The sequence below is a fragment of the Rhinatrema bivittatum genome, chromosome 3 (assembly GCF_901001135.1).
Source record: "Rhinatrema bivittatum chromosome 3, aRhiBiv1.1, whole genome shotgun sequence".
Classification (NCBI taxonomy): domain Eukaryota; kingdom Metazoa; phylum Chordata; class Amphibia; order Gymnophiona; family Rhinatrematidae; genus Rhinatrema; species Rhinatrema bivittatum.
The window spans coordinates 142,764,545-142,791,936 of NC_042617.1; the positions used below are offsets into that span (position 1 = coordinate 142,764,545).

Consider the following 27,392-nt stretch of genomic DNA (forward strand, 5'->3'; position numbering starts at 1 on the left):
AGGCTCAAGGATCAACTGTGCTTGCCTTGGTGCCTTTGATGCCCCAGCACTGAAGCCCTGCAGCACCTTCTCCAAGGCCTGCTGAATCTTTTCATCCAACTCCTCCTCTGGAAAGCGGTGACAAAATTCTCCTCAAAATAGAGAGGTTGATCGGTGGCAGCCACCCTGACACATTCTTCAATTGGAAAGCTTCAGATGAAGGCCTGCCTCCTTGTTCTCTATTGGCCAATGGCATCAAGGAAACCAACAGTCATCCTTCATGCTGCTGATGCTCCTTTGATGTAGATGCCTCCAATGCCACTAAATCAGTCTTCTGTACATGAAATACTTTTCCATAAGTTCAAGTCAGGACCACCACCCTTTCAGGGTCATGGTCACACATTTGCGATACCCCCAGGTAAAGGATAGACATAGTCTTGCACACCCAAGGGCATTGCTAGAACCCACTAGATGTATTCAGACAAAACAAAAGGGAGGCACAATCAAAATATATGGTGGTGGTGGCTCAATGATCAGCAGGCACTGATGGTACACCACCATGAAGTGAGTAAGGGAATCAAATGAAAACTTAAAGAAACAACTGAAAAGCCTTGCCTAGGGGAAGTTATGAGGAATAAAACCATGAGAGCCCATGATGAATGATCCTGGCAAAAAAAAAAGAGACCCAGGACAGGAGCGTGAGGCACAAAACCATGACAAGAGGGCTCCATGGAAAAGAAAGATGGGAGTAACCCCATATGGATGCATGGAATAATAGCATGCGTGGGCAGGCCCAGTGAGGCACAGTCAAAGTTCTAGAAACTTCAACATAAGTTTTTCATGACGGGCTCTATCAGATTGTGTCCCATCCTGCTTATCCTCAGAGAAAGAGGACTGCTAGAAAAGTAGGCTGTAGACTTCAGACGGAGGGAGGGAAAGTAAAGTGTAATTGAAAAAGGAAAAATAAACCAAGTATTTTGCAGCAGGAATGGTCTCTACTTTTATTTCATATATTTTAATTTACCATCTGTTAACTCTGCAGCTCCACTGATGCTAATTCTAACTAACACAGAGATAACAGGCATGACTTGGGATAATGGTAACGAGATCTGTATATAACAATTTTTATAAATATTAATATTTGCACAGTTAATTCAAGCTTTAATATGGATTTCATATTCTAGATTTTTCCTATTCCAGCTGTGGTTCTTGGGCACAGTTGCATAAATCTCTTCCAGCCTCTCACCCAGTTAAATGTCTCATTTTTCAATGTTGATTTGAGTCACAGCTAAAGAAGAACCACCCACCCCCCTCTTTGGATTTTTCTTGGGCCCATTAAAAAGGTATTAGAGCAGGGCTTCCTAAAGTTTTAGCCAAAGTGACCCATTCTAGCACTTGAAAATTCACATGTGCCCCCCCCCCCCAGAAGACAACCAAAACAAATTAGCAGGCATGTGTTCACCTTCAGTCAATCCACTTTCACTTCCCCATACTTCAGCTGATCCCCTCTCTCAATTTCCACCGTCTCCAGAGGACCTGCTCTCTTAACCTCCTCCACTCCAATGGACCATTCTTTCTTAATCTCTCCCCCTCTTAGCTGGTCCCATCTAATATCCCCCAGCTCCTCACCTCCCCAACCCATTCCCTCTTTCACACCCAAACATTTTATAACCTCCAACTGATCCTCCGTCATCCCGGATCTCTCTCAACCCATCCCCTTCTCAACTCCCAGGTTCGCCTCCTCCCCTTCCATCCATTCTCTCCCCATCTTCCAGTATATTACATGACCCGGTTGAGCTTTTGTCATTCCCCCTCTCTCACCATCCACAGACAATTCCTCTCCAGGGAATCCAACCTTCAAACCCTCTTGCATTTGATTATTCCTTCAAGCACCCTCCTCTTCCAAACTCCCTAGGCTAGGATTAGTGGCACCAGTTTCCTTTGGACTCCATACTAAAAGTGGATAACAGCTGATGAAAAGAGAAGGCAGGCTGACGACAGAGGCAACATTTTTCTTTGGGGTAGATTCAATAATGGATGAGGAGAAAGAAGCCATTGACCTATGCATACTCAGCTCTCCCTTCTGCTCTTGGCTAGACTCAAGCCTGACTGTGATCAGCAAATGGGAGAAACAGCAGGGGAAGTCAGCATGGAGCCTGAGAATTAGTACAAGCTCACAAACCCTGCAGTGGCTCTGATCTGATCCTTCCTCATGCAGGGCTTCCTGGTACCACAGAAACTCATGCAAGGGTCAGGCCTGTGAGAGTATACGGGGTCACAGGCCTCACACTGACTTCCATTACTAATGCTACTGCTAGCACCTGAAGAGCACTGCTGTTTGAGGTACTTGTGACCCCATTTGTAACTGACCCACAATTTGGGAAGCCCTGTATTAGAGCCTACAATGGGCTTGATTCACTACTTTCCCCCATAGACATAGAATGGGTGAAAAAAACTCAGTGAAGCAGCCTCAGTGATTTCACTTTGTCTTGACAAGTTCTTAAATATAAATATGAGCTCTTAATTGATACTAGTTTGGCACGGATAGGCAAGCTCTGAAAAAATATCCTTTCAAATTTTATCTTCCTATACTTTCTATTTCTGCTGTTCTTCAAATTAGAGAAGCCCTGAATCAAACCAACAGCAAATCAGCTCTGCTGAAATGTTTCCAGGAAGGTGGAGAATAGAGAGGGGGGTCACACTATCATTGAGCAATTTCCTATGACTGAGCTAGAAACAATGATAAGTGATAGGTAACTATCTGAAATTGGATAGAAGCAAGCCATAAAATACAGGTCTAAATAAACCAAAGCTCACCAAGTATGGATTCATTGCTGGATTTCATTTGCTTTCAAATTGTTACCTTCTTAGCGCTGCCTTAAGGGAAATCCCCACATTATGAATAGCAATCAACATTGGAATTTTCTCATCCATCTCTAGTACGCAACACTAAAATTACAATCCAGCTTCTGTGGGCTGGCTCATTTTCAATCAGTCTCCTGTTACTACAGAGGTGACGTAAATAACTTATTCTTACCCCACCTGACACGCTATAATGCTCAACAACAGCATTGAATACACTTCCAAGTAGAAAGTAAGCTCAAGTCTTCTTGAGTCTAAAGCTCTGGCTGCTGCACTCCCAGTCACTTAAAAACTACTGGAAGCTGCCCAGGACCAACAGACCCAGCTTCTTAAGAAAGTAGCCTTTGTGCTGTTATATTGCACAGGGAATCATTTCAGAGTCAAGTCATTCAGTTGGTTATTTAGGATGAAGTGCAATTTCATTCTGTCTTTCCAAATCCTTCACTCTAAATACAAAAACATTTAAACTGCTGGATGCAGTAACAATTCCTGTTTTGTCCAAGAACCACAGCTTAAGATTATTCAATATCTTCAGGTCTCACAGGGTGGGGCAGCGGTATAATTGATTTCTTCTCTGCATCCCTGGAGAGGGCTTTCCTCATATCTATTGAAACAAACAAAATGAAACACGAGTCAGGTGCTGGCTAATGAAAAGGGCCCCGACATCCGGGCAGAAGTAATACTGCAACCTAGGAAAGTCACTGCTTCTCTTTCATTTTCACTGCTTTCTCCAATGTAATCTGTAACAACATAGCCTTCTCCTCTTTGTAGGCAGTCTGAATGCTAGAGAACTGCCGGCAGGCCATCCATCCCAGAGGTAACTGCATATGTGTTTCTGAAAAACTTATTTCTAATGCTATATAAATTTTAATTATTACAATGCAATTTTTTTTTTTTTATCTAAGCCCTCATGTTTGTACAGAATAAAAAACTCAGACAACCAAAAAAAAAACCACCCATAACATCCTGATAAAAATGTAAAAGAAATGTATATTCTTTCAGCAAATTAATCATCAAAAGTACCGAGCCACACAGGGAGTTCTAGGCAAGCTGCAATGCTCAAGATGTCTGCCTGCCCCGGCCAGTAAATATTCCAAGATTATCAGATTTCAACTTCCAAACAAAACCGTCTGTGTATTTATTTCCTCCACTTTTCTATTTCAGGGTGCCAGAGCGAATATAAATTTCCTTGTAGGTGGTGGGGGGGTGTCGCAAAGGAGACAGAATCCCTCTGCACTGCTCTTTTGCCAGCAGGGGTCACAACAGAAATGGCAGCAGTTGTCTTCCCCCTCTCTCTAGCGCTCGAGTCTTATCGCCCTGATATGCCCAAGACCTGCTGGCCTTCAAACCCGCAGCAAGAGTAACCCATTCTGGATCTTTTTAAAAGAAAATTAATTTCTGGTTTGAATCAAAGGGATGAAATAGGAATTTAAAAACCTACCTCAAAGGAGAAATTACTACTTACCTGATAATTTCCTTTCCTCTAAGGAAGGAAGAAAGGAAGGCCAAACCCCTTTACCAGCAGATGGAAATGGAGTAAAGCTGACTCGCTGACGTCACTGCCATATAGCCCTGCCCCGATTTCAGCCCACCAGTATTAAGAACATAAGAAATGTCATACTGGAGACCAAGGGCCCATTCAAGCCCAGCATCCTGTTTCCAACAGTGGCCAAACCAAGTCACATGTACCTGGCAAGTACCCAAACATTAGATAGATCACAAGCTACTATTTATTGCTTATTAATTACTGTAGTAGCAGTTTATGGTTCAACCTCTAGGAACTTATCCAAACCTTTTTTTAAATCCAGTATTCTCTGGAAAAGCCAAACTGTAGACAAACTGATTATATTTGAACATGATTATTAACAGTCAACCACTCATGCTTTCAACCAATTGGGAACACTGAGCTCAGCCAAAAGAATTAACATGAGGTAATCTTAAGGGCTGTTATGTCACTTACCAGTCCTTCAAACGAATGAGCAGAAATAACATTCTTCGTCATCCACACATAAGAGACAAACTAAAAGCAATTAGGCAGCCCAGGGCAGGTTGTGGATTGTCCTGCCTTCTTTAGAGGAAAGGAAATCATCAGGTTTGCAATAATTTCTCCTTCCTCTGCATTCAGGCAGGCCAATCCAAATCCAGTGGGATGTACTAAAATTACTCATGAAAAGGGCAGGAGGCTGCCCACGAACCTGCCAACACCACATGTGCAAAGGCTGCGTCCTCCTGGGCCCAAACATCAAAGTGGTAATGCTTGGAGAAAGTATGTAAGGAAGACCATGTCGCCGCTTGGCAAATCTCAACAGGAGATAACCAAAGCTCCACCGACGATACCGTGTGAGCCCTAGTAGAATGTACCCTAACCTAACTAGGCAAATGGGACATCTGCATCCACATATGCAGCTGTCATGACCTCCTCTATCCAATAGGCAATAGTTGCTCGCATCACCAGTTCCCCCTGTTTATCACCACCATGGAGCACAAATAACTGATCAGATGGCAGTTGCTACCCTTAACAGAATCATGGGGACAACCTCCATGGAGCGGCAGTTACTACCCTTAAACATAAACATGGAGTAAACTGCACAGAGCGACATTAACTGCCGTGGGAAGATTGCTGGGCAGACTGGATGAACCATTTGGTCTTTTTCTGCTGTCATTACTATGGAAATATTTAGTAATCTTCAAGTACCACACCAGGTGCTGGCTGACATCCAATGCATGCAACAAACCTATCCCTTATCCTTACAAGGCTTTTTAGGCCGAAAGGACTGAGATCTGCCATAGGAATGAGACCTTTGAGTAGATGCTCCTCTGTAAGGACGAAACTTACGGGAATCCCTGGAGCGGCCCTTCACCCCAAAAGAATGCAATGCTGCATTCTTGTCCTCTTGCAAACTAGGAACCTTGGATTCCCCCCAGCTACTTGCCATTTTCTCCAGTTCACTGCCGAATAAAAAGGATCCCTTAAAAGGTAACCTTGTTAAGACTGGACTTGGAAATAGTGACTTCCAACCAATTTTGCAGCCAAAACTAGCACCTAGCCGCTATCATGGAAGCGGCCCCTCTAGCAACTGTCCACACCAAGTCACATCCCACATTGGGAGCCACAATTGTAGCCAGTTTCATCATCGATACACTCTCAAAACTCATGCCTTCCATCTCCTGAGAAAGACACAAACCAGCCTGAACCACAAGGCAGCAGGAAAAAACAATCTGCAAATTCATTGCCATGACTTCAGAGGCCTGCTTAAGGATAGCTTCAATCCTCCTATCCTGTGCATCTATAAGAGCTGCCCCTCCTTCCATTGAAATGGTAGTTTGCTTGGTCACAGCTCATACCAAGGCATCCACCTTATGAAATTGCAACTGACCCTTTGCATCCAAGGGATACAAACCTGCTAAAATGCGTCCCCCCTTTAAAATTTGTCTCTGAGGCACTCCATTCAAAGTCAATCAGCTCTTGAATGGGATCCAGGAGGGGAAAGAAACATGAAGCCTTGCATGCGGTGACCAATATGGGATCCTTCTTTTGCGAGAAAACAGCATCACCCCTGTCCACACCTAACATCTTCAGGGTCTAAGTCAACAGACTCAGCAACTCATCTCTGTGAAAAAACTGGCGCAGAGTCCAATATGGCTCCAGATCAGGTGGAAATTTTCCCTCTTCCAAAAGGGAGAAACCCAAGTTCCCATCAGAGTCATCCAATGTATCAGGATCAACATCCCCCTGAACATCACCAGGGATAATCTGCTTGCAGTGCTTGCCCACAGTAGCTGACAAGGGGGAGCCCCGAGCACATGAAACCTTATTAGTAGGTTGCTTCACTCCGGCTGGGCATCCCTACATAAAAGTCTGCAGACCTTGGAAAAATTCCATCCAGGAAACGGAAGATGGATCCAAACTGGGGCCCACAGGCCCAAACTTGGAACTCTCCAACTCTTCTGTCAGAGCTGACTCTGTCATTGGGAACAAGGAAGGAGAGGACACATCTGCCGCATCACTTCCTGCTCCGCTCTCCTCCGGAGGGGATGGCCCAACGTTGGCAAAATCCGTAGTTGCCAAATCGTCTTGTGTCTCCAAGCAGAGCTGACATAAGCATGAAGAATGTGAAGGCTGAATTGCCCTTATATGTCAAGCCTTACAGACAGCTAGGCACTTAGACCGTTTTGTCCCTAGCACCATAATCTTCCTGCATTAGACTCTAGGCAGCCTCTTGTATGCCACCAACAATGTCCAGGAGTACACTCGCAAATACGAGCCCAAAAGGTAGGCCGCAACGTATGCACACAAGGATTCCGCTGGTACCTTTGCACCCAAAGCTAGGCCGCAGTCATACATGCACAAACATAGGCCGCAGCCATGCGTGCTTACGTCAGTACACTGCGGTTCGGTGACAATGCACGCTTGCACCTGTGCGCGGGAAAATCCACCGCCGCGTCCTACCACGTGGCTACCAGAACTAAGCATGAGGAGCGGGGGCCTAGCCACAGGCTGCTCAACCCAACAAGCCAAAGATGCCTCCACTCTATACTACCTCCCCAAAGAAGTGAAAGGGAAAAGGGGGTAAGAGATGCCAAGGGAAGAAAAAGGTTCTTTTTTCTTTTTTTTACCTGGGTTCAGCCCTCCCTGGCTGACAGCATGATCGGGTCACCAGCTACGGGGGGAAAGGGCACAAGCCTTCACTACCGAGCACTCCTTCGTCTATGCCAGTCAGGTTCCCAGACTTAAAATGCTCAGCTGACAGAGGGACCAAACTGGGTGTGACCTCAGGAGTTCAAGCGATGCTCTGAAATCTTCTATCTTGTTTGTTTTTTTTTTTATTATTATTATTTTTTTTCTTTTACAAGCAATCCCCAGTAGCGAGATGCATGTCCACCATCTGCTGGAGACAGAGAATACTGGCGGGCTGATGTTGGGGCAAGGATATATATCCATGACGTCAGCGAGTCAGCTTTACTCCATCTCTATCTGCTGACAGAAGTAATAATCCACTGGTGTAGACTGGCCTGCCTAAGTGCAGAGGAAGATAATTTTTTTCATATTGTAAATAAACATCCAACTGGCAAGCAGAGGGCAAAGGTAAGCATTTAACTGTAAAAGATAAAGCCTTCCTACAAGTGATGGGTACAATACCCACCGTAAGCATCCTCATCAGGCTCGCCATTGCTTGCTGAGTAATATTCAATCACAGTCCGGTACACACTGTAACCAAGCTGTTTGTACATATTTACTGCCACTTGATTTGATACTCGTACAAAAAGGTCCACAAAAAATCCCCCCTTCCTGAAAGGGAGAAGAAAACCAAGGAATTATTAGCATATTTATCCAAAGGTACACCACATGCAAGTGTTATCTACTCACAACAGTCACACAAACACATCCTCAAGGAAAAGTTAAAGTAATGTTAATTTCATGTGCACTTTAATGTGTGTACTAAAGAAAATATAACAATAAATAGCATTTTATTATTATAATTAACTTCAGTAGCATTCTAACAAGAGTAATCAAAAATCTAAATACAAAATGGCCCCTCTGGTAAAATGACGGACAAATGGAGCTGCTTAAAAGTCAAGGCTGTTACATTTACTGGTTAAAAAACTCACTTGTTTTCAAGCACTCAGCTACTACAGAGAAGAAACTGAATCCCAAGCTTGAGATGTGTCTCGCTAGATAGAACTGATGTCATCAGACACCGAGCTGAATAATAACATCATCATTATCATTGGACAATGATATCCTATTAATAAATATATATAATTATGTAAATAAATTCACTGCAGTAGTATATGAGCCCAGAGGACAGGCACTGTATATTTCTATAGTACACAGAAGTAAAACCACAGTGGTATATTCATTTCATGGAAAAATGAATACACTCAAACCACTCTCCTTTAGATATTCCATTTTAAGTTAGTCTGATTTTTGCTGTAGAATTTCAGGGTTTTATTATGCTAAGCATTGGTGCAAAAAGTCTTAGGGAACAATGTAGGAAATCCATCAGTGGCATGGCTTTACATGACAATTGCTCCTGTTTGAGCCTTATAATTCACATACTAGGCACAGCTTTATTCGGCTGCTGACAGCAGTGCTTACCTTTCAGAAATCTCTTCCAGCAGTTCCATCAATTTAGCAGCTAAGCCCAGCCGGCGGAACTCAGGTGCGACAGACAAGGCCGTGACATGCCCGTGCCACTCCTCCCGGGCCATCGAGCCTTCTGCTTTACCCATTACTGCAGGCCAAGCACAACTTGTCACAATTAATATAGTGACACAATCATCACGCATATGCCATCACAGCACTAAACTGTGCCCCAGCTCCCCATACAGAGCCCTATTCACAGCACCGCATCCAGTAAGCATCCCCAGAAAAGAGATGAGCAATGTAACAGAACCAGCAAAATCAGAAAAACAGATTTGCTGATACCAGTTTTTGGCCATCTCCTCTTCCTGCAAGAGCTTCAAACTGTTTGCCACAGAAAATAAATCAAGCAATGAGTTCAGATTCTACAGGAGGTGTCAGAACCCACTTGGGCAGGGCTTTCAGAAGCCTGTCCTGGGGAGGGTTTCCAGGACATCAATAATGAATATGCATTCGATAAATTAGCATATACTGGGTTCAGAGCGAATGCAAATTTAGCTCATATATATTCACTGTGCATATCCTGAAAATCCAACTGGCTGCAGAGGCCCCATGACAGGTTTCGGATACCGTGCAGTAGTGAGTTATAGCAAACAAACTGGGCTGTGATATGAACACTTTTAGGACCCTTATGCCAGATAGGACAGGCAACCCACAATTTTTGATATTTTTGTAAAATGTTAATGTAACTTGTCAGTTCTAGTTGTCATATTTGAATGCTGGAGGTTTAAAATATTAACAGTTTGCAAAACGATTAAAAAGACACATAAATTCAGATTCAAGGCTGGCAGGATGACCAAGCAGAATGCTGTGCATGACCTCGGCAGGAGAGTTGGCAGCTACTCATTGGGCCAAGCAGGGGCTGGAGATGCAGTGAATGAAAGCAACGACAAAAAGTGAGAATCAGCGTACACTCGAACTGGGTTTCAAAGAGAGCCAAGGTTTTAAAAGCCTACTAAGGATTACTGCTGTAATTGCAGGGCTACAGAGTGAGGGAATAAAAGTGGGTGCAGGCCTGGATTTGCCAATAGGCACACCACGCCTGTGTCTAGGGCAGCAGAAACCCGAGGGGCAAGCAGGCTGGCTGAAGATTTGCTGCTTTTCAGTTGTACTGAATCTCACTCAGCAGAAAACAGCCCTCCACTTCCTGATCTAGTACCTCCCTTCCATGCAGTATGCAGGGAACAGGAGAGCCTGCAGCAGAGAGGTGGATAGGGGGATCATTTTGAAGAGACTAGGAGTGGCTGAATATCGATCATTGGAAGGTGGGAAGAGAGGCTGGGGGATGAGAGGGGGATTGGCTAGGGGGCATAGGTCTGTGTATGAGGGAGAAGGGATTGTGTGTGTGTTTGTTATGTCATATTGGGTGGGATGTTAGGGAGGGAGATTCAAGGAAGAACAGGGCTGGGCATGGTAAGGACATTTCCTTCTTCTCCTCCCCTCCCACTGCAATTCAAATCCTCCCTCCCTTATCTTGGATTCTCTCACCCAGATCCTGGAATCTCCCTTCCTTTCCTTCCTCCAGATCCTGAAATCCACTCCCCCAACCCTTCCTACTCCCTCCTCTCCTTCTTAAATCCAAGATCTTTCCTCTCTCTCCTCTTACATCACAGATTCCTAATCTTCTCCATCTCCCATCCCTAGTCCTCTCTCCTTTTCACACTCCTCCCCTTTCTCTTCACCCCATTCCTGATGCTGCTCCCCTCCCCATCCCTGTACTGATACTTGAGATCACTTTTCTTCACCCAATAAAAATAATATAAAATTATATTATAGTGTAAAACTACCTTATTTCTATAGTGTAATATAAAAGATGGAAATGTTTGCCAATTTGCTTCTGAATTTTTAAATTTTTGCCACAACAGAATCTACCCTTGAGCTGCCACAGGAAACTAGGGGACATAAGAACATAAGAAATTGCCATGCTGGGTCAGACCAAGGGTCCACCAAGCCCAGCATCCTGTTTCCAACAGTGGCCAATCCAGGCCACAAGAACCTGGCAATTACCCAAACAGTAAGAAGAACCCATGCTACTGATGCAATTAATAGCAGTGGCTATTCCCTAAGTAAACTTGATTAATAGCCATTAATGGACTTCTCCTCCAAGAACTTATCCAAACCTTTTTTGAACCCAGCTACACTGACTGCACTAACCACATCCTCTGGCAACAAATTCCAGAGCTTTATTGTGCATTGAGTAAAAAATAATTTTCTCCGATTAGTCTTAAATGTACTATTTGCTAACTTCATGGAATGCCCCCTAGTCCTTCTATTATTCGAAAGTGTAAATAACTGAGTCACATCTACTCATTCAAGACCTCTCATGATCTTAAAGACCTCTATCATATCCCCCCTCAGCCATCTCTTCTCCAAGCTGAACAGCCCTAACTTGTTCAGCCTTTCCTCATAGGGGAGCTGTTCCATCCCCTTTATCATTTTGGTTGCCCTTCTTTGTACCTTCTCCATCGCAATTATATCTGTGCCTTAGACCTTCTGCTCTCTGCTGTACAACCTGGGGGGGTGCGGGGGGAGTGATAGGGGACAACCGCACAAATATGCCTAAGGCCACCAAAACCCTAAATCTGTCATTGAGTAGGTGGAGGGATGAACCCTTGAGTAAGCTACAAATGATGGTTCACAGCACCATAGCCCTCAGTTGGGGCAAATTCCAACTGAGTTGGTAGCATAAAGAGGCAAGAGAGAGTTGCTGTGGTGAAAAGTGTTAGAAAAATGTCTTATTTGGAAAAATGTTACTCTGCAGTGAGTGCTCAAGTTTTGTGCAGTTTAAAACAAACGCTATTGCAGATTTTGTTAAGAACGTAAATGAACCCTGTGATCACTTATCGTAGGAGGCTGTGATTCTGGAGGCTGCATCAATTTTGAAAGGCAAATCAGGATTATATGATACTGCAGTGCTGGAAGCCTGGTTTATCATATTACTGCATGAATGCACTTTCTGCAACAATGGCACTTGGACAATATTTTATATATGGTATTTACCATGTAGAATTCACTTACTGTAGCCCATAAGTTCTCCACCTGGTGCTTCTGCTACGATGAAGTACTCTGGCCAGTGGGCAAGATACTGCAGGTAAAAAGGAATCCCATACTGCAGACTGCAAGTTAAGAAACATGCTCCACAATCTGAAACAAATACATTCACCAGTACTGTTCAGACAGACTGAACAGTATGCCCTGTTTGGATGTGCAGAGTGTAGTAAAACAGTACTTTTCAATGCGATAAACACGATCCAAGCTACTTCTGAGGGGCCTCTTGAAGTTCAGCACAGGAAAACATGTGCCTATGGCTGAGACAGTCTGTATCCTTATTCCACGGAGTGGGTTGCACTCTTGAGAGTGCAGTCAATAGACGTGACAAACAAGACAAACAAAGCTTTATTAAGAAACACATCTCTGCCCAATTCAAGGTGTGAACTTCACAAGCACTGCAAAGACTTTTAGAAAGGATACAGTCTCTGTGAGTGGGTCCAAATTGCTGTAAAGCATAAGAATATTAAACACTAAGTAAGATTTACTAAATACAGATTAAAATGAGAACTTTCAAGAACATCACAGGCTGAGCATATAATGCTCTAAAAGTCAGTGCATGGCCAGAGTATCTTTGAGGAATTTTTAAACCCCTGCTAGGCACAGTATGGCACAAGCTGCAGAAACAAGGAAAAACATTTTGTACACTGGTAAATTAGAATTATCAGCACTGAACACTGCCTGGAAGTTGCGGCATACCAGACTTTTCAATAAATTAATTAAAAATACAAATGCAATAGATAAGGACCACTTGGTCCAACAAGTCTGCCGAGTTGTGCCTCTATACTGTATTGATCTGTGGTCTTCTCCCTTTCCCCACTACTAAGGTCCCTTTGTCTTTATCTGCTATCATTTACTGTTACTATGAGATACATTTATATATACTGGGTCTCCAGTGAATGCAAAATTCTCTCATGCACATTTATTATGGTATCCAAAAAAACTCAACTGGCTGAGGTGTCACAAGGAAAAGTTTGGGACGCCCTGCACAATTCTGACTTTGAGTAGTGTTTCCATTACTTTGCTCACCACTGATGTTAAATTAACAGGTCAGTAGTTCTCGGCTTCTTTTGTGATCTCACCCTTGCAAAGTCTCTTGGAACCTTTCCTGCTTCAAGCAATAAGTTCAACAGAGCTATGAGGGGTACAGCAGGGCTGGAAAAAATATTTGGAAAACAAGACACCAGCCAAAAATGTTTAGAAGCCAGAGAATGTTTTCCTTATCCTTTTATCCATTTTTTTGGGGGGTGAGGAGGGGGGTCAATGGAGTTCTTATCTTGCTACATAGGAACATAAGATATGCCATACCTGGCAAGTACCCAAACATTAGATAGATCCCATGCTACTAATGCCAGCAACAAGCAGTGGGTATTACCTATTGATTAATAGCAGTTTATGGACTTCTCCTCCAGGAACTTATCCAAACCTTTTATAAATCCAGCTACACTAACTGCCTTAAGCACATCATCTAGCAATGAATTACAGAGTTTACTTATGCACTGAGTGAAAAATAATTTTCTCCAATTTGTTTTAAACATGCTATTTGCTAACTTCATGGAGTGCACCCTTGGCCTTCTATTATCCAAAAGAGTAAATAACCAGTTCACATTTACCCGTTTAGACCTCTCATGATTTTAAACACCTCTATCATATCCCACCTCAGCCGTCTCTTCTCAAGCTGAACAGCCCTAACCTCTTTAGCCTTTCCTCATAGGGCAGCTGCTCCATGCCCTTTATCATTCTGGTCACCCTTTTCTGTACTTTCTCCAGTGCGACAATATCTTTTTTGAGATGGGTGACCAGAATTGCATCCAGTTTTCAAGGTGCGATGTCACCATGGAGCAATATATAAGCATTATGACATCCTCCATTTTATTTGCCATTCCCTCCTAAAAATAAGAACATAAGAACATGCTATGCTAGGTCAGACCAAGGGTCCATCAAGCCCAGCATCCTGTTTCCAACAGTGGCCAATCCAGGCCATAAGAACCTGGCAAGTACCCAAAAACTAAGTCTATTCCATGTTACTGTTGCTAGTAATAGCAGTGGCTATTTTCTAATAGCCACTTAATTAATAGCAGGTAATGGACTTCTCCTCCAAGAACTTATCCAAACATTGTTTGCTTTTTTAACTGCCACATGATAGTGTCTGGCAAAAGTATGCAGTGACTTCCATGTCACTGCCCCACAAATCTCCTGCGGAGAAACCTGCTGGATCTCGGCCCAAGAAGTTGCTTGAGAACATGTCAAATGGGCTCACAACCCTTTCAGCACTGGTCAACTTTTGGATAGATAGGTCGAACCAATCGCCTTCTTAAGACAACATGCAATTGTAGCTTTAGAAGCTTGACAACCCCCCCCCCTCCTTGGGCCATGCCACAAAACAAAAAGGTGATCTGAGCTTTGAAAGTCATTAGTAATGTCCGGATATCTCAACAATGCTCGTTTCATGTCCTCTCTTGCGTGAGGCGTGGATGAATCCAAATCTGGAAAAGCCAGAAGTTCCACAGTTTGATTAACATGAAACACCAATAACACCTTAGGCAAGAAAGAAGGCACTGTACACGATGACACACCCGACTGAGATCTGCAAAAAAGGATCCCAGCAAGGCAAAGTCTAGAGCTCTGAAATCCTCCTAGAAAAACAAATAGCCACCAGGAATACAACATTAAGGGTCAAGTCCTTCAGGGCTGTCCACTAAAGTGCCTTGAACGGAGCACCAGATTAAAATTCCAGGAAGGACAAGCTCTTCTAACTGGAGGTCGCAAGTTCTTTGACCCCCGGAGAAAACAAGATATTCAGATTCATCGACAGAGGATAACTTTGCACCGTACCTCAGAGACAGTTCAGAGCCACGACCTGTAACCAAAGCAAGTTAAAGGCAAGACCCTTGACCAAGCCCTGCTGAAGAAAGGACAAAACATGCGACACAGTAGCTTGAAGAGACCGCACTCCCTTAGTGATACACCAGGACTCAAAGATTTTCCAAACTCTCACAATGCACTCAAGATGTGGAAGTTTACCAGGCCTATAACAAAGTGGTAATTACTGCTTCAGGGTATCCCTTCCGTCTCAAACGCCGCCTCTCAAAAGCCAGCCCGTGAGACAAAAGTGAGTTGCCTGGTCCAAAAATATTAGGCCCTGATAAAGACGATTCGGTAGATGACTGAGACGCAGCAGTTCGTGTACAGCCATTTTGACCAGATACACGAACCATGGATGACATGGCCACCCCGGAACCATGTCACCTGGGCTTCTCTATCCATCGCAACACCTTGCCTACTAGAGACCATGGAAGAAAGATGTAAAGCTGAATGTCCCATGGACACAGAGAACCATAGCAGAGCATCAATGCCCTCCACTCCGTACTCCCTTCACCAACTGTAAAACCGGGATGCTTTGGCATTTGCCATGTCACCATCAGGTCCATATGAAGAAAACCATACTTTTCACGAATGAGCTGCATCACCTTCTCCGATAGCTCCCACTTTCCAGGATGCAATGCTCTGCAACTCAAAATCCACCTGCACATTGTCCACCCCAGCAATGTGGGATTCCTCTATCCTCTCCAAGTCCTGTTCCTACCAAAAGAATCAACTTCTGAACCTCCAAAACCACTGCCCGATTCTTGGTTCCTTCCTGCCAGTTGATGCAGGCTACCACTGTTGCATTGTCCAATAGGACCCTCATCGACCAGCCTCGCAACAATGGCAGAAAGGCAAGTAAAACGAATTGCTCCACTTTTGTCTCTAATCGATTGATAGACCAAGAAGCCTCCTCCTTGGACCACTGACCCCTGCATCAACTAATCTTGACTTACTGCTCCCCAGCCCAAAAGTCTGGCATCGGTGGTGAGTAGCACCCAATCTGAATCTCCAATTCCATGCCACACTCCATGTTGGACCAAAGAAGCCACTACGACAGGCTGTCACTGCCTTCTCCCTTGAGCGGAAGTGGGAAGATGAAACTCCTTTGACAACGGATCTCACTGGAAGAGAAGAGGCCGCATATGTGCGAATGCCCAAGGCACCAACTCTAAATTCCATGCCATGAAGCCCTGGACTTGCAAATAGTCCCAGACCCTGGATACTGACAGACACATCAGATGAAGAATCTGCCACTGCAGTTTCAAGGTTCACTCTCTGCTGTGAGAAACACTCTGCCACTTTGTGTACTGAACTAAGCCTCCAGATATTCTAGAGTCAGAGAGGAGGCTCTTTGCTAGTTTCACCACCCAGCCAAGGGATTCTAACCCCAACAGTACTTTCTGCACCGACTGCCAACAGAGATCCTCTGACTTTGCCTGGATGAGCCAGTCGTCTAGATAAGAGTGTACCCTCCCGACGTAAGCCTACCACCACCACCATCACCTTGGTGAATGTGCGTGGCATCACTGCTAGACCAAATGGGAGAGCCCAAAACTGCAAATGTTGCCCTAGAACTATAAATCTCAGAAAATGCTGGTGTTCCAGTCTGATGGCTATGGGCAGATAAGCCTCTGTCAAATCCAGAGAAGCCAGGAACTCCTCCTTGCACATCACCGCGATGATCGAGCTCAGAGTCTCCAATTGGGAAACAGAAAACCTTTAGGGCCACGTTCGCCTTCTTCAAATCCAAGATCGGGCAAAAAGTCTCTAACTTCTTTGGCATAACAAAATAAATGGAGTACCTTCCTGTCCCTCATTCCTCGCAAGGTACTGAGACTATGGCTCCCAGCTGCCACAACCAGTCTAGAATTTCCTGAACAGCTAGCCACTTGGTGAGAGAACTGCAAGGGGAAATAAGAAAGGTATCCCGAACCAGACGAGCAAATTCTAAAGCATAGCCATCTTTTACCACACTTGGAACTCACTAGTTTATGGTAATTCTGCTCCACTCCTTGTAAAACAGCACCAGGCGCCTTCCGACTCTGTATGTCAGTACCAGGTCCAGTGTCCCCTCACCATAGCTCAGACCTCCTCGAAAGGACTGTCCCCAGGACTGAGCTCTGGGTGTAATTTGCCTGTGAGGCCCCGAGGAACCTCTAGCTGGATGAAATCCTCTATTATCCCGAAAACGTGACCGAGCAGGGAAAACTCTTCTGCCCTTAGGCTCGTCTTCCCACAACTTGTGCACCTTTGACTCTCCTAGGTGCTTTAACTTCTTCAGGTCCTCACCAAATAAGAGCTTGCCCTTGAAAAGAGAGTTCCCAGCTGAGCCTTGGACCACACATCTGCCGACCAGGTCCGCAGCCATAATAATCTTCTGGTGACACTGCAGACATCATGATCCTAGAAAGTGTTCTGACAAGGTCATACAAAGCATCTGTGCCGTATGCCACAGCCACTTCCAAACACTCAGCTTTCTATGCAGCCGCACCTAACTCCAACTGCGCATCGTGTAATTGCTGGACCCAACACAGACATACCCTCTGCATAAAACTGCTGCAAATGGCCGCTCTTAAAACTCGGGACTGAGACTTCAAAAATCCTTTTGAGGTCAAGCTACAACTTCCTGTCCTGCATATCTCTCAAAGCAGCAGACCCTGCCATAGGAATAGTGGTCTTTTTAGTAACTGCCGATACCGAAGCATTAATCTTGGAAAGTGCCAGGAGTTCCAACGTTTCTTCAGGCAATGGATAAAGCTTCAACATAGCCCTATCAACTCTCAAGACATTCTGGAGTGTACCACTCCTGTTACACCAACTTCTTCACCAATTTGTGGAACGGAAAAGCCTTTGCCAGACCCCTCAACCCATCCAGGACTGGATTTGCTCCCTCCAAATTGGCCTCCTCTTGAGAAACCTTAACTCCCAGTTCCTGAAGGACATGAGGAATCAAAGGCCGCAGTTCCTCTCTATAAAAGAGGCGCACAACCTTGGGGTCATCTCCATCGGTTATAGGGACCACTTCTGGATCCCCAGCCTGATCAGTCTCATCTGGTTCCAGGGAAATCCCCAGGGAATCCACGGGTGCCTCATCTGCAATAGCTGAATCTTCAGAATCATCTGCTGTGTCAGTAGTCATGGAGGAAAGCCCCAATACATGCTGGACACTCAAAAGACGTTTCCTCTTTGCCTACCCAGAATTCTTTCTCCACTGTAGATCTGCCAAAGACCAGGTCCGGGTTTGATATTCTGCCTCTGCCAGCCAGTTTTTTAGCTAGATGGGCTTTATGCATCAAAAAGATGAACTCTGTGGAGAAAGGCTGTGAAGGTTCAGCGATCGGATTGAGAGGAAAATCTTCCCTGTCCCTCCCCAAAACCAGAACCTGCAGGGGGAAAGCCTAGGAAGGAATTCTCCCCCCCTCCCCCCCACCAATGCTGACATGGCTGCCTGAGACTCCAAAATGACCACCGTTCCCAGGGGAATGCCATCGCCTGCTACAAATCCCAATGTGACTGAGCAGCACCCGCACTAGCTACCTGTGAATTGGAAGTGGTGGCAGGCCCCTATGAAGGGCCTTCATTGCCCAAAATGCAAGCCACACACAGACCAGCTCTTTAAAGATGCGATCTGGAAGTCCCGCAAGAGCGGGAGGTCAAGCCACGTGCCATCCTGCATATGTTCGCGATCGCAAGCAGTAACCACTTGCTCTGTCACTCTCAGTGCCGCCATTTGCCCTGCCACGCTGCTAAAGCCAAGGAACCCCAGGGGAAACACATGCAGGAAACAGGAACACACCGCTACAAACTCCTTGCTGCTACTTTCTTTCTTTTTTTTTAATAAACTTTAACCACCTGGCAAGAAAAAGTAGAGAAAGAAACAAGGGGTATACTTTCCATACTTTCCAGACTGAAATTGCAGAGCTGTTAGCAGGATTCAAGCTGCAGGGCTACCAGCCGTAATGAAGCTACCTCAGCCATCTCGTGAAGGGGAGGGATCTGGACCACCAGATTTACACCCCATGGGCCCTTGGACCATGAGCACAAAAGGGTCAACAACCCCCAGTTCGTTCTGCTCAGACTGGGGGGGGTGGCTCCCCCCAGGACCTAGCAATCCACAAGGAGGAACATGTTTTCTTCTTTTCTTCTATCCCCCCCCCCCCCTTTTTTTAATATTTTTAAATACTAGAACTGCAGGTTTTTGCACCATCTACCATCTGCTGGAGACAGAGAAATACTGAGGGACTGCAGGTGTGGCACACTAGATTTTGTACCAGTGTCAGTAATACTTTCTCCTTTTCCATCTGCTGCCAGGGATGCAAAACCCAAGAGTCTGGACTGATCTGGGTATGTACAGGTAACCAATGTTTATATTGATCCACACAGTTTGCTGATCACTGGATACCAGACTATCCTCTACCATAACTTCTGTGACACTGCCTCTGTACCAGGTCCAGTGTCCCCTCCTCATAGCTCAATAAAGTACAGGTGGAGTATCAGCAGCGTCAAATAGCTACCTTTCTATTTGGAATATTTGCAAAACTGACTTCTGATTTTATTTTAGAGTGAGAAAAACATTAAAAATGGGTCAGTAACAATCCCCAACCTCAATTCTGTGTGCATCTGTTCAGTAATTACAATATCATTGCACTAAAATGCCCTGTACTGCTTTCCCAGCTGCATCCTTTGGAGGTTTCGATATGTCTGCTTCACAGCTATAAATCTCAACTCACCCTCAGCTCTTGCTGGAATCACTGGGCTTAAGATATGCAAAAAGCAAAGTGGAAATCATCTTACTCAAATTTTATTTTCATGGATTTGGGGGTGAAAGTTTAAACAAAATGATACTAAGGTGAAAAACAAATTTGGAAATGTGTATGCTATGGAGGACACAAAATTTCCAAAGGTGTTCTTTACAAGCACATCTACTGGTCTCTCCTCCCACACACCTCGGCCCTCTCTTCTATCCCAGTCCCAGTGCTGCAGCCCAAATGAGGCCAAAGACTTGGAGATGCAACACTCCCCCAACATCTGTGCCAATTTCCACCCATTTGTGACTTTTCGAGGCATGCATGTAACTTTCCATTGCCAGAAAAGCTGTCAGTGTAAATCAAAAAAATCATGCAAACAGACTACTGGTGGGCACATACAATCCCACTGTAAAAAAAATACTAAAAAAGCAATTTCAGTTCAAAAAGCAATTTAAGAATTAACAATTTAATCCTACTGGTGTCTGCTAAATATTTTTGGAAAGAGGAAAGGATCTGAGATGGTGCACAGTTGGGTTGAGTGTGTCCCTTAAAATGTGCTTATAATTCAGTTTTAATTAGGGAACATTAGCATACACTTGCTGTAAGCATTATTTTCAGACTGAGAAAGCAGTTCATGAAATACATGAAAATATCTATGCAGCAGAAAAGAGTCTGCAACAGTTTCTCCATGCTAGAACAACCCATTGACGGGGAAGATGAGATTATGGGTGGCAGAGAGAGATGGAGGTTAAAGGACTTGCTCAAACTCATGCTGCAATTCAGCTGCAAAGGTGCAATTAAACCTCTCCCTGTTCTAATCACTGACCTAGATTACAGCAAAACAGCCAAAAAGGAGCAGCAAACTCCCAAGGAGAAAAGAAGTTCATCAACCATTTTACTACAACTTTACTAATCTTAATACCTCTGGTATCTATAAAACTAGTTATTATTTTCCCTTCTGAGCTAAAGAAGCCCAACATGCATATAATAGCATGTAAATATAAGCCATTACGCTATCAAAGTGCCACACCAGTGATTCCAGGATCCTCCATGTCTTATGTGCAGATCCTTTCTTTGAGACGGTGCCAGCTATGCCTCAAAAAAAAAAAAAGAAAAAAAGATTCGCCTGCCCGCTGCTGAAGAGGAGTTGGGAGCTGTGGCTGGAAAATCAGTAATTCTGCTCCACCAATCAAGGCAGAACCTGGAAACGGGAGCTCTGCCCCACTGATCAGCTCAGCAGCAGCAACCTAATAAAGACTATCTAAATACATAACAGACAGGCTGATGCAAAAATATGAGCTCAAATTCATTTTTTTTTTTTGTAACTCCTGATGCAGTAACCTAATGCTATGCAAATGCGCTGGGAGTTTTAAAAAGTGCATTGAGTGTAAAATGTACATTTGGCACCAGGCCGAATACACATTTTAACTTGGGGGGGGGGGGGGGGGGGGGGGGAGGGCATCCCAGGTCATTGCCACTTATCCAGATAAATATTAATTTACCCATGGGGAGGCAGCCACAACTTCCATAGATTAATTATAAACTTATCTGGCTAAGTTGCGGCCACTGTCACTTAGCTGGATAAGTCCATACTTATCCAGCTAAGTAGCAGTAGTAAGTCCGATAAATTCACTCTTCTCTCCCCCTCCCCCCTTTAGAGGGTTGTAAATGCCAGCACAGTACTGCTGGAAATAACTCCATCTCTGAGCCAGGAGTTAAATTTTCAGCGCTAATAAAGACCGTGTTTGGCCAATGCACCTCTCTGCATCAAGAAGTACTGCTTATTATCCTTATTTGCATGGGATTTCCTTGTGAGGGCGCTAAATATTACTCCCGTTTTAGAACACACATTTTGTGAGCATAAGACGCCTTGCTACATTGGCAGTTAGGTTTACACTCACAAAATGTGCGTTCGGCCGAACGCACCTCTCTGCATCAACCTATGAGGGAGGTGAGAGAAGCTAAATAAAGAAAATGAAGAGGAACAGGAAGGGAGAAAAAGCAGAGGAGAGAAGAAAAAAATATAGAAGGGGAGGGAGAAATTTCAGGCAAATGAGAAGACGGGGTCACCCAACGTTTTTAGCTACATAACAGTGAGGTGCCTTTACTCTGTCTATAGGTGGCAATAAGATAAACTGAAGGAATCTAAGGGGTTACTAATGGTACAAACAGGGCTTATCTGCAGCAGTCGAACACCTGTACCTTGTAAATAGCATTTCCCTGCAAGTTAAGGGAAAACGTGACTGTTGATTTTTCATACTGGGTTCCACATTAGGTGCTACAACCCAAGAAAGAGATCTAGGTGTTATAGTGGATAACACATTGAAATCGTCGGTACAGTGTGCTGCGGCAGTCAAAAAAGCAAACAGAATGTTGGGAATTATTAGAAAGGGAATGGTGAATAAAACGGAAAATGTCATAATGCCTCTCTATCGCTCCATGGTGAGACCGCACCTTGAATACTGTGTACAATTCTGGTCGCCGCATCTCAAAAAAGATATAATTGCAATGGAGAAGGTACAGAGAAGGGCTACCAAAATGATAAGGGGAATGGAACAGCTCCCCTATGAGGAAAGTCTAAAGAGGTTAGGACTTTTCAGCTTGGAGAAGAGACGACTGAGGGTGGATATGATAGAGGTGTTTAAAATCATGAGAGGTCTAGAACGGGTAGATGTGAATCGGTTATTTACTCTTTCGGATAGTAGAAAGACTAGGGGGCACTCCATGAAGTTAGCATGGGGCACATTTAAAACTAATCGGAGAAAGTTCTTTTTTACTCAACGCACAATTAAACTCTGGAATTTGTTGCCAGAGGATGTGGTTAGTGCAGTTAGTATAGCTGTGTTTAAAAAAGGATTGGATAAGTTCTTGGAGGAGAAGTCCATTACCTGCTTTTAAGTTCACTTAGAGAATAGCCACTGCCATTAGCAATGGTAACATGGAATAGACTTAGTTTTTGGGTAATTGCCAGGTTCTTATGGCCTGGATTGGCCACTGTTGGAAACAGGATGCTGGGCTTGATGGACCCTTGGTCTGACCCAGTATGGCATTTTCTTATGTTCATACTGGTCATGTATACTATAAAATGTTGTTTTAAAGCCCCCTCCCTTCCAATCTCAGGATAATTAGAAATCTAAAGTTTACAGGTTGTTAACAGCCATGGCAAGTCTCTCTCCAATGGGCCACAAAAAATGAAAGGGGCCTGAAAAATATACCCAGAAGCCAATGGAGAAATTACTTACCTGATAATTTCGTTTTCCTTTGTGTAGACAGATGGACTCAGGACCAATGGGTATTGTGCTCTCCTGATAGCAAATGGGAGACGGAGTCAGATTTCAAAGCTGACATCAGTCTACATATACCCGTGCAGCATGCTTATCTCTTCAGTATTCTCCACGAAAAGCCAGTGTGGATATATGTTGCTTGATACTTGATTACACTTGAGTATACTTGATTAACTTTGAACAGGTTCAACTGATTATATATATAAAAACATTTTGGCACTGGAGACCGCCGGTGCGCTGAAACAATAAATGCCAACCCCTAGATAACTGCGGGTGTCTTAACATAAAGGTAGGCAGAGGCTTACCCGTTCAGTCTCGAGATTGATCTCCGAGGTTCTCTATTTCTGGAGCAGCCGTGGGCGGGATGCTGAGTCTGTCTGTCTACACTAAGGAAAACGAAATTATCAGGTAAGTAATTTCTCCATTTCCTAGCGTGTAGCCAGATGGACTCAGGACCAATGGGATGTACAAAAGCTACTCCCCTACCAGGTGGGAGGCTGCCCATGGCCCACTTAGTGCTGCCCTCGCGAAGGCTGTATCCTCTCTGGCCTGGACATCCAGGCGGTAGAATCTGGAGGTGTATAGGGAGGACCATGTCGCCACCCGACAGATCTCGGCTGGCAAAAGCAGCCTGGTTTCAGCCCAGGAGACTGCCTGGGCCCTTGTGGAATGCGCCTTGACCTGTAGAGGTAGTGGTTTTCCACTGCCAGCATTAATGACTTCTTTGATGCAGCTAGCCATGGTTGCCCACGATGCCGCTTCCCCTTGTTTCTTCCCGCTGTGAAGAATGAACAGGTGATCAGTTTTGCGCAAGGATTCCGATCTCGAGGTATCGGACTAGGAATCTGCTGACATTCAGGTGGCTTTGAGCATTCTCTTTCGATCCAATTCTCTAGTCACCCAACCAGATTTATCTGCAAGGACCTTCCGCCGGTGAATCCATGCTGCCTTGGGTCCAGCAACTTATCAGATTGTAGATAGGTCAGTATTTTTTCTTTCGGCAGCATCTCCATTAATTTTCCTAGCAGAGGCAAGATTAACCTGCTACCATTCTTATGAAGCGGGACCACAACCGCTCTTCTCCAATCTTGCAGCAACACTCCTGTTTCCAGGGATTTACTGAACAGGTCATTTAGAAGACCTGCCAGTTCTCATAGTATCCTGGGATGTACCTCACCCAGCCCCATGGATTTGTCCACTTTCAGTTTTCCTAGTTCTTCGCATACATACTGTTCTGTAAAAGGAGTTGAGTCTACCCCTTCCCTTCTATGGTCTTGTCAACCAGCAACTGTCCTTCTCCAGGGTCTTCTTTAGTGAAGACTAAAATATTTGTTTAATATTTCTGCCATTCCTTTGTCTCGACATCAGTTTCACTTATACCACTTTGGGCTTTCCTTCTTTCTCTTATATATCTGAAAAATGTTTTGTCATCTCTCTGTCTCTTTGCCAATCCTTTCTTCCGCTTGACCTTTTGCTTTTCTGATTTCTTTCTTTGTCTCCATTAGTTTCACCAGGTATTGTTCCCTTTGTTTCTCTTTTTGGGATTTTTCAAACTTCCTGAACACTGATCTTTTTGCCTTTATTTTTGCAGCCACCTCCTTTGAGAACCAAATTGATTTCTTTTTCCTTGTACTTTTGTTTACTTTTCTAACATATAGATTTGTTGCCTTTGTAATAGCTCCTTTTAATTTAGCCCACTGTTTTTCCACCAGGTACATCCCCATTTTGTCAAAGTCCATATTTTTGAAATTCAAAACTTGGGTCTTCATGTGACTTCTTTGTGTCTTATTCGCGATATCAAACCATACCATCTGATGACCACTTGTACTCAGGTGGGCACCTGTCCAGACATTATAGACACGTTATCCCCATTTGTAAGCACTAGGTCAAGTATCACACCCTCCCTTGTGGGTTCCATTACCATTTGTTTGAGCATAGCCCCTTGGAGGCTATCCACTATCTATTTCCCATAGATTCCGCAGAAGGGATACTAGAGTCTACATCTGGCAGATTAAAATCTCCCTCAAGCAACATCTCCTTTTTTCCCCATCTTTTCAATGTCCTTGATCAGATCTCTGTCTAGCTCTTCTATCTGAACTGGAGGCCTACAGACACCAATGTAAATGGAAGCATCATCATCATCTTATTTTTAGAATAGCCTATAATGCTTCTTCCCTAGCCCACATCCCATGCATTTCAATTGGATTTTGTTTCTGTCATAAAGCACTACTCGTCCCCCTTTCCTGTCCTTCCTTAATAAGTTATAGTCCGGGATGACCATATCCCAGTCATGTGTCTCTGTGAATCATGTTCTGTAATAGCAACAATATCCAAGTCCACTTCCACCATTAGAGCCTGCAGATATTTTATTGCCCAGACTATGAGCATTTGTGCTCATAGCTTTCCAGCTACTCTCCTTCAGGTTACTGCTCTTCTAGGATTTCTTTTCTGCCTTATTCAGCTTATTTTTGTTAATTTCTTCACCCACTTGTTGGAGATGCCAGGGGCCATCCCTTTTCTCTAGTTTAAATGCCTTACGGCATATGATTTGAATTTTTCACTTGGGATCCTTTTTCCTGCCACAGACAGACATGCCATCTTTGACATAGAATCTTTTACTGTTCCAGTTGTCATCAGTTTGTTTCCTATAGGTATACATTAAGTTCCAGAAACTGTGGTCTGTAAAAATCAGTATAAAGTTTCAAAGTTTGATTATGAATATATTTTAAAATTTTACATAAAATACCAGTAAAAAATGTATTTTTAAATTTTATTACCCCACTCAGAAAGTACCTTTATCAGTGTCCAAAACATCCATGGATGTAATAAAAGCGAATAATGTTTTATTGATATCTTACTTTTCTTTACTATAGGCCATAACTATTATAACTAGCAGGTCAAAGGCCAAGTTATCTGGTTTAACTTTAGCAAAATATAGTCGGTGGAAGAGTAAATTTCACTGAGTGTTTTGGCTACAGTTATCCAGATAACTTTGCTAATCTGCAACTTACTGAATATTGACCCTCTTAAACTGAAACCAGTTCATGGCAATATTTTCAAGAAAAAGTGCCATAGGGTTTTGAAAGCCATGGCACAGAATTTTATGACGCCTGTTCAGAATTTGCCGTGGGGAGCCATAGGTAACCGAATGCCTCTAATGTGTAGAAAGAGTGGTCCTAAGGAATGCAGTTTTCTAAAACCAGGCAGGCGCATACATCTGTTATGCCAGAGACAAGCTATTTGCTGTGTGAAATAGATGGGATACATGGATTTGAGGGAGCAGATAGAATAGGGGGGGAGGGGGGAGCACGAGTTTCAGGGTTTGCAGCAAGTTGACTCCCTGCTATTAATCAAGTTGACTTAGAAAATAGCCACTGCTATTACTATTACTAGCAACAGTAACATAGGATAGACTTAAGTTGTTGGGTACTTGGCCAGGTTCTTATGATCTAGATTGGCCACTGTTGGACACAGGATGCTGGGATTGATGAACCCTTGGTCTGACCCAGTGTGGCATGTTCTTATTTTCTCTACAGCAGGTGTTCTCAGGACACATCTAGCCACTCAGATTTTCAGGATTTCATGCAAATCTATCTAATGCATATTCATTGCAGGTATTATGAAAAATCCAACAGGCTAGGTGTGTCCCAAGGACTGGGTTGAGAACCCCTGCCATATATATATATATATATATATATATATATATATATATATATATATATATATATATACATACATACACACACACACACAAAACAGAAAAAAAACGTTCCAGTCCACGAGTGCTACAAAATAGTTGGAATTTAAGAATACCTGCAATAAACATGTATGGCAAGTATTTGCATGCAGATCAGGCAATGCATACAAATACATCTTATAAACATTCAATGTCAATATCCTTGAAACCACAACTGGCGGAGGCAGCTTGCGAACACTGGAGGCCCAGTTTCCGTGCCCTGGCTCATATCTGTGCAACATCCACATTTGAGCTATCCTTCTACCCAGCTACCGCACTTCTATAAGCGAAAATATGCTTCAGCAAAGATATAACGCCCAGAGACAGTCCACGCTGGAGGAATGGTGCGGGACAGAAGGTTTACCCCCTTCCAGCTCACGTGCAGAATAGAGGCGAGAAGGGGAAGAGCACTGCAGGGTTTTGTAGCAACAAAGCCTCCCCTTTCGCGCATGCGCACATAGCCCTCCGCTTCCCTCCTCTGTGCTGCTGCTGGTGGTAACCCCCCTCCCCAGACCCTCGCCCGCTGCTCACATATTATTGAAGCGAAACAGGTCGTCGCAAGTAAAAGCTCTCAGCGAGGTCATCTTTCTGACTTCCGAGCTTTCCACCCCAAGCAGGAAGCGTTCCCCGGAGACTAGTAGGAATCACTTCCGGCGGCGTATGCTGGGGGACGCAAGCGACTGCTGCGTACTCGTAGAGTCACAATTCATTGCGCATGTGGT

The 27,392-nt window shown here is 44.1% G+C and overlaps 1 protein-coding gene across 1 annotated transcript; it reads right to left on the bottom strand.

The window, feature by feature from the left end:
* Positions 1-966: 966 nt before the first annotated feature.
* On the bottom strand, positions 967-27,392 carry NAA20 (N(alpha)-acetyltransferase 20, NatB catalytic subunit). The gene is made up of 6 exons (XM_029593768.1): positions 27,202-27,392; positions 12,458-12,482; positions 12,005-12,095; positions 8,942-9,077; positions 7,986-8,131; positions 967-3,445 (listed from the first exon to the last, which is right to left on the bottom strand). The coding sequence occupies exons 1-6, from the start codon at positions 27,252-27,254 to the stop codon at positions 3,360-3,362; spliced, it is 537 nt and encodes a 178-aa protein (XP_029449628.1). The 5' UTR covers positions 27,255-27,392; the 3' UTR covers positions 967-3,359.